This window comes from Montipora capricornis, chromosome 9, assembly GCF_036669925.1.
Source record: "Montipora capricornis isolate CH-2021 chromosome 9, ASM3666992v2, whole genome shotgun sequence".
NCBI lineage: Eukaryota > Metazoa > Cnidaria > Anthozoa > Scleractinia > Acroporidae > Montipora > Montipora capricornis.
In genome coordinates this window covers 38,372,150-38,386,015 of record NC_090891.1, presented here as the reverse complement: position 1 = coordinate 38,386,015, position 13,866 = coordinate 38,372,150, and the positions used below count along the sequence as shown (strand labels likewise).

Sequence of the window (13,866 nt, the reverse complement as noted above, 5' to 3'; positions counted from 1 at the left end):
TCTTAATCGACGAAGAACAAGAAGCCGCGGAAACATGGATCTTAGAGTTACAGGAACTGTTCGCATAAGCAACGGCAAGACGCATTTACGAACTGCAAACAAACGAACGAGAGACTTATAGATCTTGCAGAGCGCGACAAGGCCGGAATTGCCATAAAATGGGCTGCCGAAATACAGCGCCGATTCAACGAAATCACTGAACAAGTCTCGGCGTACATCGGCGAGGAAGAGCCGAAACCAGTAGCACAAGAAACTCAAGCGCCCTTCAATCTACAACTAGAAAAAATAAGAATGCCGCGATTTGAAGGTGAAATTCGCACCTATCCGCAATTCAAAAGAGGGTTTCAAAGATATGCCGGTTTCAAAGTCATGCCGCACCTTAGGGGCGATGACATCTCGTACTTACTACGCTCATTCAACGAACCAGGGAACACCGTGAAAAGCATCGACGACGACGTCACAGAAACGTGGAAAAGATTAGACGAGAAATATGGAGACCCTTCGAAGGTGGCAGACGTCATTGTCGGAATACGTAGAACCAGAATAATCAGAGATGGAGAAGAAAAGAGATTCACTGAATTTGTTGAAATCATAGAGGACGGTTACAGAGACCTGAGACGATTGGGTTTGGAAGCAGAAATAACAACCATGAGCTCAGTAAGCATCATCGAGAAAAAGCTGCCCCCAGACATACGACGAAATTGGGCCGAGATAGTCAGCAAAGAAAATAGCACTGTGAACAAATCCGATAAATTTCCATCTCTTCTCAAGTTTTTACAGAACCAACGCGGAGCAACTGAATATGACAATGCCTCACTGAGAGCGCCATTAGTACTTACCATCGAAAGAACGACGCAAAGGAGATGCTTGATCCACGATGATGCAAAACATTCAACAGAAGATTGCAAAGTCTACTTATCAAAACCCATAAGCGATAAAATAGCACTCCTAAGAGAGAAGGGAGCCTGCTGGTCTTGTTTAAAGTCCGGTCATCGAATACAAAGTTGCAAAGCTAAGAAAACAAGCAGCATCGGTAATTGCTCGTCACAACACCACAAATCTTTACACGAAGATGAACGAAGAACCTCACCTACACCCGCAAGTATAGCCAGCGCCTCCAGACCTGCAAGCATATGTAGCAACATAGAAGACACATGCCTCCTTCAAATACAAAGAATTAGAAGGAAATGAGGATGGGCCAACGTTATGTGGGACTCTGCGGCATCTCTATGCTTTATCACTAACAATAAGGCCGTGGCAGGCTCAGCAGTGGATTTGTCGATCGTAAAAATCGGCTGTCAATACAAAACGATCAGAACAGTCAAGTAAAAACTTTCCTTGCTTGCAAAATAAGGGAAAGTCGTGGAATTCGAAGTATATGGCATAGTCGAGCTTACTTCCGATATCGAGAGGATAAACATGGACAGAGTGACGCACCTATTCAAGAATGTGGCGCAAGACGAACTTCGGCGACCCACCGGACCTGTTGATGTCCTAATAGGCTATGAATATGCCGCCTATCACCCTGTCAGAGAGCAATGTGTCGAACACCTGTTACTGCTGAAGAACCGATTCGGGCGATGCGTCGGCGGGACACATCCGCTAATCGAGTTCATGCACCAATCCCTTCCAAACACCAGAATAAAAGGTTTGATACAGTGAAACGATCGCGACCGACGAAACAGAGATCAGTCTTGGCCATAAACGAACCTGGGCCCAGAGACTTGAGGATATGGATCACATCGTCTACCCGGACATACTGGACGGCGTAGGGGTCCTTGGGGATGTGGTCGTTAATACTATCCCCGTCATAAATGATAAATCATACGCCATTCGGAGGAGTGTTTCTTGGGGACCACGCGTAAAGGGTGACATTGTAGATTGGGGAGGGGAGGGGAGATAAAGGGTCCCGCTGCGGGGCCCAGACTAATTTCCTTGCAAAGATTCGACGTCACGATGTCGGGGTGCTGATTAGTGGAATATTTATTTATTTATTTAAGGATTTGTACAAAGCCGTACCAGTGCACGTAAGTCCCCTACTAGGTTTAAGCACCAATCCAACCCTCTCCTAAAATATTAACTTAATAATATAAGTAGACTAAATAGGCTGCTTAAACAGTTTCACGCAGCAAGGGTATTTACCCAGCGACATTTAGGACATATTACAAATTATTTTAAAGGTACGAAAGTTGTCGCCATCAAAAACGTTGAAAAGTCTCTTGAAATAAAACGACTTACGTTTACGCTTAAAAGAGTCAATAGACTCAGCCTGCCTAACATCATTAGGTATTATCCTATCCTATTAAGATAGAAGCCCCGAAAAGTTGATGTACTATTATTATTAATCTTTAAGTTCAGCCCTGAGCACGCTTGACGCGTCTGACTTGTAACAAAGGAAAAATAGTAATTAAATGAATGAGTTAGACCAATATGACCATGAAGACATTTAAAAAAGAAAACTAAATCGACATATTCAAGCCAGTAATTAAGCGGCAATAATTTCAGTTTGATTAAGCGATCCTCATAAGATAAGTTCCTACTATTTTTTTAGTATAAAGCGCGTGGCTCTTCTTTGCACTTTTTCAACTAAGAATAAATTGCTGATAACAGACTGAGGTGCCCATAACTGAGAGCAATAGCAAAAGTGCGAACGCACAAATGAACAGTAAACACGCAACAGAGCAACACTGCCAACAATTCCTGCGCAGCTCCTTCTAATAAAGCCAAGTAACCTATTTGCTTTAGCAACTATCATGAGTACAAGATCTTTCCAAGAGGTGTCATTTACGATCACTACCCCCAACCCTTTTTTTTTTTTGACAACCTCCACATCTATACCATTTATACTATAGCTACGATATGGACTAATACGCTTCCTAGATATACGCAGATTACTGCACTTTGTAGGATGAAAATACAATTCATTTGACAAGGACCACGTTGTAAGCGAAACTAAATCCTGCTGCAATTTCCTAAAACCAGCATCATTATTTATGATCCTATAACATTTAGAATCGTCAGCAAACATAGCCAGCGTCGCACTGTTAATTACATTTGGAATGTCATTTACAAATAATAGAAAGAGAATCGGTCCTAGAAGTGACCTCTGGGGTACACCTGATCCAACGTCAGTCCAATTACAGAAAGTTCCATTGATAACCACTCTTTGACGCCTTCCAGTTAGGTATAAGTAAAACCAGAAGAGTAGGGGGTCATCGATTCCAAACGTTTTTAGCTTCGACACGAGCTTTGCCGGGCACAGAGAATCGAAAGCCTTGGCAAAGTCCAAGTAAATTATGTCTGATTCTAGCTCTCGGTCCAGTGCATGACCAATGTCATAGAATACTTCAATGAGCTGAGTAACGCAAGACTTTCCCTTTTGAAAACCATGTTGAAAAGGATGCAAAATCTTCTTAACGTGAGGGACAAGGCGCGAGGCCACACAAACTCTCGACAAACTCTCTTTTCCCTTTTTTAAAAATTGGAGGAACATTTGCTTCTTTCCTATCAAAAAATCGGAAATCAGATTGGGGGATACCCTTGGTCTGTGAGGACCAGTGTAGCCGACATTTGTACCATATCGAAGGCAATTAATTAAAATATGAACGAAAGTTCCCTCTCTAAAACATCTCCATTAATGGGGTAGTTACGACAGGTGAACCGAGCTTGGCAAGAAGCTGAACTTTATCTCTTGCTGCGATTGCCGGGACTGGTAGAGGTATGGTGGTGTTAAGTGGTCCTTGAGATGCTGTTAGGGCAGTTGACGATGAAGTGGGCAGCGGACCGGCAGCGGCGGCAGACGTGTGGGAACGGGCAAGTACTTGTAGAGCACCCAGAGGTCCGGTTAAATCGGAAGCAGACAGGTCCGTTTCGGGGCTGCTGTCTTGGCGGGTCCGCGCCAGGACAGTCGATCTGGCTGTGGTAGGGGCTGGAGCAAACAAGACAGTGCGGTTTGGCAAGTCCACAGAAGGTAACGGTCCACAGTTCAAGGTCAACTTGATCCCAGCATAAAGTTAAGTCGTAAGCGGCTCTACGGCGAAACTGTTTATCGTCTGAAAGGGAGGCCAACCCCTTGAATTTAGTAGCCGCCCTGCTTATGATCTGCTGGTACTTAAGCAACTCAAGGGATCTTCGAGGATACGATGGAACGATAACCAGCATGTAGGCGGTATAGGCATCCAACCACTTATGAAAATTGTCAATGATAGGCTTGCGTTTGCGGGCGCGTTTGCGGACCACTGACAGTGGTGAGGCAGAACCTGGGGCCGACTCATCTAAGCGGAGCTGGATTGGGGGAACCTGGGGCCGACTTAAGGAATCGGGGAACAACAGAGTGAAGTCTATGTACTCACCACGCAGAATTCTGTCCTCCAAATTTCTGTCCAGAGGGCGATGGAGGCCCAGAGGAGTAGCTGCTCCTTGTCTACGAGGTGCTGTAGTTGCCGTGTTGGGCATAGCAGTGCCCAAAAAGGGCTCGACGGGCAGGTACTAGAGGCTGTCGACGGACAAACGAACGGTGTCCTGTATCGGGAATTACGGTCGTTTCGCCTACCTTTTGTTCACCTACGTCCAGTATGCCAGTTCGCCTACGTCTTAAACTCCGTACTATGACAATCATTGTGTAAAACAGTTGATTCACCTTCTTGATGTGCGGTGTCGGAGTCGCTAATTTCCCTTTCGTAAACAAGCGATGCCATTTTTGTCGGTCGATGCCATTCTTAGTAACCAAGCCTTTTTACTCGGGTAGCTTTCAATAAAATTGCCTAATTAAAGCAGATATTTCGGTACTGTAGAGGTTAAGTGCATTTGCTCTTAAGCCATTGAATCGAGTGCGACATCGTTCGATCAACTTTTTCCAAGCCATTTTTCTAAGCCATTTGAGCTTCGAACAATGCACCCGGTTGCTGGACGGGAGGCACGCTTTGTGGCGCTGACAACCCGAACTGACAAGGATCGACGTCGTCCTCATCCACAGAACCAACGGACGATGAGTTGTCGCTCACGTCGTCGACTCCGTCGGCCCGCCCAGGAGTGTCGCGATCAGAAGGGATGGTTTTTTTGACGTAGATTTCTTCACCCGACCGGGCGGTGGCTGCTTGGTTGGGAGACGTTGTTCGACGGCTGCTTTCCAGCGGGAAATCAGTTCGGCTTCGCTGCCAGTTTTGGGCAGACTGAGGGCCTGAAGACGAAGGCGAAGAACTTCCGTCGACAGGGAAGTGACATTTTGCCGACGACGGTGGCGAGGGCCAGTAGCTTTCGAACTGCCACGCGGACGAGCCATAATAAAATTCGTAAACAGTAAAGAAACTCCTTACAGTAAACTGAAGAGCTCACAGAGTGATACTTTGGACTTTACTACGCTCAACGCGGCATGAATGGGGATAGTTGTTGCTTTTCGCCAGTCCAGGCGAAGGATATAACTGTAAGCAATATTCTACATGTTCCAGCACTCGGCAAAATCCCTTTTTGACTTGTGGCTGTTTCTGCTTAAGTGGCCTCATACACCACAAGCCTTTTTAGAGACATCATCGCCAAGCCGGCCACTTCTGCTGGAGAGAACAGGACAGCCACAACACTGGGGACTTTATCCCTTACTCTTCTCGAATAGTGCTTGTAGTCTTTAACGTCCCACAGGGAACTTATAAACATATAAGATATTTTTGAGACGGGACCTACGGTTTGTAGTCCTTATCCGAGAAGACTTTAAAGTCTAACCATTTGCAGATGAAATTACAAAGGCAGCACTTTCTCCTCAGTTATTTTAAGATCCTGAGTGTTGATCCGGCCGGGGTTTGGACCCGCGGTTTGGACCCGGTTTGAACCCGCGACCTCCCGCATGACAGCCCGATGCTCAACCAACTGAACCATCGGTGCACGGTATAATTTTAGTATATAAATGACGAATGAATAAATAAATAAATAACTAAATAAATTAAAATGTAATGTTTTACACCAGAAAGTAACCATTTCCCAAGATAATGGAGTTTTTACTCAGAAAACCAACCAAAAGAAATACCCAGTTAAAAACATGCATTGTAATTTCATCTTTACGACTTTCACTAGGTACCGCACCATTAATTTTTTCTACTGACCTTCTCAGTGTAGGCCTTTTCCTTCTCAAGCAATGCGTTTTCTTTGTCTTGGATGTAATTATCTCTTTCTTGATACTTCCAGAGTTGTTTCTTTACTCTATGATACTTCTCCTTCAGATCTGCATCTCCAAGCACCTCTTCTTGGCTTGGCTATTGGCATCAACGACACATGAATTAATATGCCATGCATACTCTCCATCTCTTCATTTTAAATCATAAACAGTTAGCAACTATAAAATAATATACTTAATCTTTTCATCCCTAAACTGGCCCCCATTGAAGAGTAAGATCACATGATGTTAGACAGAGTAAAATCTATAAAAGTCACTGTAAGGGAATGTTCACCCAAACTTGTTGGGGCGGGGGGGGACTGATGAGAAATTATCTACTACCTAAAAAATTGGAGGACCCCTACTTGCGGCATTAAGCATTTTCAGGGACTCCCTTTTAAAATGTAAAGTTTCTGTTACGAGCCTAGAAAGGCCAATCGGGCCGGTGCTTATCTCCGGTTTATGTAGCATGAAGCGACTAGGAGTATTTCTACTCCCCCCTGGATGGGATGCTAGTCCATTCATTTATACACCTGGGTGGAGAGAGGCACTGTGAGAGTAAAGTGTCTTGCCCAAGAACACAACACAATATCCCCGGCCAGGATCCGAACCCGGACCACTCGATCCAGAGTCGAGCACTCTAACCATGAGGCCACCACGCCTCCCACTAGGGACCCCTTTTAGTATCCCTAAACTTTGGGACACCCCCAGCCTACCTCATGGCCACAAACCAATACACGCTGGTGGCTGCAGAAGTCAGAAGAATGCGTGAAACAAATTAACGCAAAAACACAAAAAATTGCTTCCAAAGAGCATGACGATCTGCTAAGAAACGCAGAAAGAAGGCCATGCAAACAAAGAATTTTAGCTTAGAAAGCCAGCTATGTCACTGATACGTGGCACAACCTAGCAGGCGTTCAAAAACAAAAAGATCCCAGGCCCGGGTCAAAGCTTTAAAAGCAGAATTACACTCTTCTACCACTGAAAAGCCTATCGGTTGAGACTACAATTAAATTGATGCAAAAGTGTAAGACCAAAAGGTCACATTCACATTACTGCATAGAAAATCAGCACCAAGAAACTAAAAATATATTCATCAAGACGAACTATTTTCTTGGAAAAAAATATCAAACAGCAATATGAAAGACCAAATCTTAAGTCTCATACATGTAGAACCAAAAAACCTTGCTAAATGAAATCTTACTGGAAGTTCCTAAAAGAGGTGACAAAGGAAAAGGAAACTAGACCACATACAGGGAAGTCATGTAGGCCTGTCAACCCCATTTTACACACTTCAGAATATTATATTTTGTTAATTGTGCTTACATTGGCTAATGACAATTTTTGTTTTCATCATTTAAGGTAACCCCCTTGAAAGTGTTTATATTTTTCAAAAACCCCCTTTTTTAACCCTGATTTTTTGGGGAACCCCCCAATTTCTCATCAGTCCCCCCCCCCCCAAAAAAAAAAAAAAGTTTTTTGATTGCTCCCTGGTGCAAGAAGTGAAAATACCATGTTTTTGCGGTACACGTTTATATTTCAGGGTTGATTATATTTTATTTTGTAGACATTATGTACATACTACCTCAATGGGCTCAATACTTAAACAGTTGCATTACATGTTAGCAAGTCATGGCTTCTGGCAAAAGATACCATGACCAGTAGTGCAGCTTTATACATGCATTCTTGAAGGAAACCAAGGGCAAATGAGGCCAAAAAATGCAGAGCACTTTTGTTTTGTATATTGTTTTGTCACAGGCAAAAATTCAACTACATGAACTTTTGAACAAAATTGAAAAACACCCTAAAAGCCACTCAGGATGTATTTGCCAGTATTCAGGACTTTGATTACCCATTAAAATTGAAGTGGATCCTTGTCATCAGATGTCAAACTCAACAGTGCAGGCAAAAAAATATTCATCATTACTGCCGTAGCAGCTTTGCTATGTTTCTAGCTGGGACATTCACATTAAAAATTTCAAGGAGCATTAAAAATAATTATTCCCTCAATTCTACTCTACTCTGCCCAGATCCCCATTTACGCGGTCGTGATCCATTTGGAACTCGACTTCAACGGGGCATAAAAATTCAAGGATTTGACCAAATCCAACAATTTTTTCGAAGAAATACTCACAAAAGCATGAAGATTTTTTTCAGCAAAAAAAAAATTTAGGGGTTAGGTGCACTTTAAGTAATATGGGATTTGACTATAAGCTTTTCTTTCACATTCTGCAATGTACTATCCACCCTCCCGCCCCTTTCAAAATCTCCTCTTCTTTATTTCCACTGATTCAAAAAAATGTTTTTGGATCTTAATTGTACTTCCCATATCTCTGGCAATTCCAACTTAGCATTACACATTCATAAAACCCTTTTCTTTGCGGCATCCCATGCAGAAGACCCCTTCAGACTCCCCCTGAAAATGTTCATTGATCTGGAAATGATGTTTTCAGGAAATGCACAATGGAGATAAATACAGTAGGTTATCCCAGTGACAGATCAATAATCTCAATAATCAAAACCATGCACATCCAATTGTAGTCAAGAATGCACCTAATATAGACAGATATCTCAGAATCATAGAAAGATTTAAAATTGTGTCCTAACCTTTGCTGCCTCAAGATGTGTTTGAAGTGCATCCAACTTTTTTTTGTAAGAGTCTCTCTCATGAGTCAAATTCAAGATTTCTTCATTGAGCTTTTTGATGTCTGCACCTTCCTGTTCACCATGTTGGGTTGTTTCACTTGAGGTATGATAAGCTTGTAACACTGTTCCTTCTGCCTTGAAGCAGTCCTGTTTTAGTAATCAAGGCAGCATTTCAATAATAATTTGTCCTTTGTAACAAAAAATTTTTAACATTTTTGCCACAAATGCTTGCTTTTTGTGTGCTACTGAAGATACCGGTACATTAAGTTAGCAAAACTACATTTACCCCAGTGCTCATCTGACCAACAAAAAAAGTGTATTCCTAATGTCATATCACAAACTGATCTGTAGCTGTGTTTTCAGAGACCTTTTTCTATGCAAATTAGTTTGTGATGTCATACAAAGACTCGTGCTGCATGTGTGTAACACATTTTAAGGAAAGGAAAGGAAAGGACCTTTATTTTAAGTTTCTAATCCTCTAGCGCTGGAGCACTAATTGGGGACACTGTAAACTGAAATCAACAAATTAATGCAAATCAAATCAAATCAAATGTTGGTTTGTGACCCGGAGAAAAACCTCTCGGTGCAGAGTAGATAACCAACAAAGTCAACCCACATATGACGCCAAATCTGGGAATCAAACCCAGGTCACATTGGTGGGAGGCACCATAAAAGTCAACACTATGACAAAAAATGGTAAAATTTTACTTTATGGAAAGATTAATTATATATTCATTAATGTAAAATATTTGATTATGTGCCCTTTAAGAATATAGACTTTGTTCAACAATAACAATTGGCCCAAGACATGCATGATAAATAACAATTATTATTAATGACTAATATGTCATCTTGTGTCACTCTCCTGAAAATCTCCTAACCTACACTGTAATAGGCCATTTCCGAGCTCATGTCTGCCTCCTCTTCAAAGCGAGTCTACATGCGAAGTTTTTTTTATGAAAGTTAGTTTTCATTCATATGTAAAGTAGAACTAATTACCATCACAAAAACTTCGCACTTAGACTCGCTTTGAAGGGGAGGCAGACATGAACTTGGAAATGGTCTATTATGTTCCCACCAATTGTCTTTGAATGTGATAACATCTACTTTGTTTGTTCTTGGCTGGCCACTTAGTGTTGATTAAAAGAAATGATACAGCATAATAATAATAATAATAATAATAATAATAATAATAATAATAATAATAATATATCAAATACAAGGTGTTACAAATGAACCCACTGGGAACTCGGAAAAATCCGAGTCCCAGATGGGATTCGAACCCGCGACCATCCGTGATCTAGTACGGATGCTCTAACCACTGAGCTACTCTAGGGTGAGCAAGGGTGAAATGTGGGTATTTGACTCCAGCTCGAGTCAAATACCCACATTTCACCCTTGCTCACCATGGAATCCGGAATCACACCTGTCATTGTTTTACCAATACAAGCCCAATACAGAGAGTAAAAACTATAAAACATTCATAAAAGCTAACCTTAGGCCTAATTAGGCCTAAACAAACGTTTTTAGGCCTAAGGTTAGCTTTTATGAATGTTTTATAGTTTTTACTCTCTGTATTGGTAAAACAATGACCTGTGATTCCGGATTCCGGATTCCAGCTTTTAGGACAACCCTATGTATGTATGTATGCATATTTTTCTTGAAGGCATTCTGTTTTTAAGAACTAATAATTGTTAATAATCGCCTGCACCCTTATGGTAATTCATTTTGTGATCTTACCTCAAGGAGTTTATTGTTTTGAATCAGCACACCTTTAAGCTCCTCGTTCTCTTTAGTCAACCCTTGAACGCGTTGAATGAGATCCTCCTGGGAAACACTTCCGGCTTCCACTGGACTTTCATTATTAAGCTTCATCTCCTGCTTGTCTTCTGCATTCAATTGCGAGACTTTTTCATCCAAGGGCAAGATTTTTTCCACTACAACAAAGCTACAGGTTCCTTCACTTGAGTCGGAACTGTTCAAACTCTGTGAGGAAGAAAGACTGCTTGAAGGCAAAGATGCTGTTGCTGCCATAATTGTCGAAGTAACTTGTGATCGGTTTAATCGATGATGCAAAGAAAGCTTAAGTCGTCGCTCTGAACAGCTCAAATCAAAGCTTAATTCTCTATTTTCGAATTCCCCATAATACACTTTGTTTGCCCCCCAAATTTTACATAAACCACTGTTTTCAAATGCGCTTGGGAACACAAACCAGAAAGAGAAAGTAAATGTGAAAGTCCCGGATATTGCGGGGAATCCCCAAACCTTTTGAGCAACATCATTGAACGAATCACTCGCTGAAAATAACATCAAGCGTGTCCCTGACCTTTTTGATCATTTCCAAGATCCTTGTGGGCTTTTGAACTCTCCAGAACTCTGAGAACTCGAAGCTGATTTTTGGATTATGGATGCGTGCAAAATGGGAAAACCATGGGACGAAAGCAAATGGTAGAACAGAGAAGGAATGGGGCGAGCAACTGAGACCTCCTCTGATCCGATTTATTTTAAAAAAATGACATTGACCTTTTAAACATTTATTTTGGTTTAATTTTCTTCTTATTATTATGTTTGAAATAACCCGTAAAACGGTGCATAAAGGACGCACCATCTTTACCAGTCTTAGAGCAAACGAAACTACCGTAAATCCTCTATTAACGCCCCCCCCCCCCCCAACGGGGGAGCTTATTTATGTCAGACTACAATCCTAGACAAAGGTAGTTGGGAAGGTTATATAAATGAACCTCACCAGAGCTTTATTTCAACCCGCTTCTGTTAAGGCGCAAAAAAACACTTTCTCTATCTGTTATAAAGCCCCCCTCCCCCCTATTCAATGTTGGAAGATAACACTACAATTTCCTACGAAAAGCATTTAGTTTTGCACAACATTGAATCAGGGGGGTGGGGAGAGGAGCAAAGAAGACGTCAAAAGTGGTAACCTTCCCAACAGTTTTGTCTATGATTGTAGCCTGCGTGGCCGGCGTAATCGGGGAAGGGGAAGGGGAGCGAGGGGGATTGGGGAGAGGGAACGCCTGCCGCAAGAACCTCATTCGTTTCAATTCTGCGTTCGCTGGCAAACGCAAATTTCTGATTGGCTAATTTTTGACAGTATGGCGGGCGAGGAGGATGTATTATCCGAGGCTTTGGCAGATTTGAACTTGGTTTCGGGCAGCGAATTTCGATTGAAACAAGAGCAAGAAAGCTTCACAGCTTGAAATCAGGGTATCCGGTATAAAATAAAGCAGTTATCATGATGTTTATTTGATCGACTCTCTTACAAAACTTAAGCCTGGCCAAACTATCGAACAAAATTGGATCCCACATGCAACATTGTTGGATGTGAATGTTGAGGTAGTGGCAAAACACTATCCAACATTGCTTGACGAATTCAAGTTCAAGTTGGCGCTAAATTTGAAAATATGGCGTAGCGTTTATGCTACTGGAGCTGCTTGAGGACGGAAAGGACGTATTCATGATCAAACCAGGAAAAACCAAAGAATGTTTAAGAGGACGAGTAGAAAAGGGTATGTTCTCAGCAAGATACACGATTATGAGCTCGGATCAATTTGCAGGAATTTTTAATGCTATTGAACCAGACATCTCAGAGCGACAATAATTAAGGAGCCTAAGAGTGTCCCACAAACATGGCCTTGCTTCCTACTCGCTGATCAAGCTTTCTCGCTGTTCATCAACAACCACGACGTCCCATTGGTCCTTGTCCGCCATCTCTGTTGCAAATGATGCTAGAAGCCTAGGCTTGAAAATAAGATAGTGATTCGTGATTGGCTAGCGGCGCGAACGTGACTCGATTCAGGACACAACTTTATTGAAAGAGCGGCAAAACACTGCAACATTGTTGCGTTGAGCAGAATTGTTGGTTGTAATGTTTGATCAAAAGCAAACTCTATCCAACATTTGATCGAACAAAAAATGTTGGACGAACATCTTCCAACATGGGCGGCCAAACGGTCGAACAATGTTAGATCGAGCAAAGTTGGAGCCTTCAATCCAACTTTGTTCAATAGTTTGGCCAGGGCTTTACAATATCCAGTTAAATGGAATATCATTGGAATCGCTTGGCTTTCTAGTTTCTAAAGCCCTGGCCAAACTATCGAACAAAGTTGGATCCCACATGCAACATTGTTGGATGTAAATGTTGACGTAGTGGCAAAACACTATCCAACATTGCTCGACGAATTCAAGTTTAAGTTGGCGCAAAATTTGAAAATGCGGCGAAGCGTTATGCTACGGAAGTTGTTTTAGGACGGAAAGGACGTATTCAAACAAGGAAAAACCAAAGAATGATTAAGAGAACGTGTAGAAAAGGGTATATTCTTTGCAAGATTCATTCGCGCTTAGGGGATGATGATTATGAGCTCGGATCAATTTGCAGGAATTTTAAACGCTATTGAACCAGACATCTCCAAACAGCGATAATGATTAGGTAGGCTAAAAGTGTCCCACAGACATGGCCTTGCTTCCTATTCGCTGATCAAAGTTTCTGGCTGTTCATCAACAACCACGACGTCCCCTTGCTCCTTGTCCGCCATCTCTGTTGCAAATGATGCAAGAAGCCTTGGCTTGAAAATAAGATAGCGATTCGTGATTGGCTAGCAATACGAACGTGACTCGATTCAGGACACAACTTTGTTGGAAGAGCGGCAAAACACTCCAACATTGCTGTGTCAAACAGAATCGTTGGTTGTAATGTTTGATCAAAAGCAAACTCTATCCAACATTTGATCGAGCAAAAAATGTTGGACGAAGATCTTCCAACATGGGCGGCCAAACTGTCGAACAATGTTGGATCGAGCAAAGTTGGAGCCTTCAATCCAACTTTGTTCGATAGTTTGGCCAGGGCTTAATGATACCAATGTCAATGGAATGGAACGAAAGAAAAGCTTTGAAATAATTTTTGAAAGGAGGAGACATTTAACGGGGCGGTAGTGCGAATTCTGTTACAAAGGCTGTGCCGCTTTCAAAAATTCTTCATCATGTTTGACAGATTGAGTCTCTTTGAAATCTTACAATATGCAGTTAAATGAAATGTCATTGAAAACGCTTGGCTTTCTTTCTGGTGA

At 42.0% G+C, this 13,866-nt stretch overlaps 1 protein-coding gene across 3 annotated transcripts in view; it reads right to left on the bottom strand.

Annotated features, from left to right (window-relative positions):
- The window catches only part of LOC138016728 (girdin-like), a 22,454-nt gene extending 11,400 nt beyond the window's left edge, over window positions 1-11,054 (bottom strand). The window contains exons 1-3 of one of the 3 annotated variants that reach the window (XM_068863919.1): window positions 10,529-11,054; window positions 8,750-8,935; window positions 6,093-6,242 (exon numbers count right to left, since the gene is read on the bottom strand). In XM_068863919.1, coding sequence (XP_068720020.1) covers window positions 6,093-6,242; window positions 8,750-8,935; window positions 10,529-10,822 — 630 coding nt within the window. In that variant the 5' untranslated portion in view covers window positions 10,823-11,054. The remainder of the gene's footprint in view (window positions 1-6,092; window positions 6,243-8,749; window positions 8,936-10,528) is intronic. The other 2 variants (XM_068863920.1, XM_068863918.1) reach the window with 2 other exon arrangements.
- Between the last annotated feature and the right edge of the window lie 2,812 nt (window positions 11,055-13,866).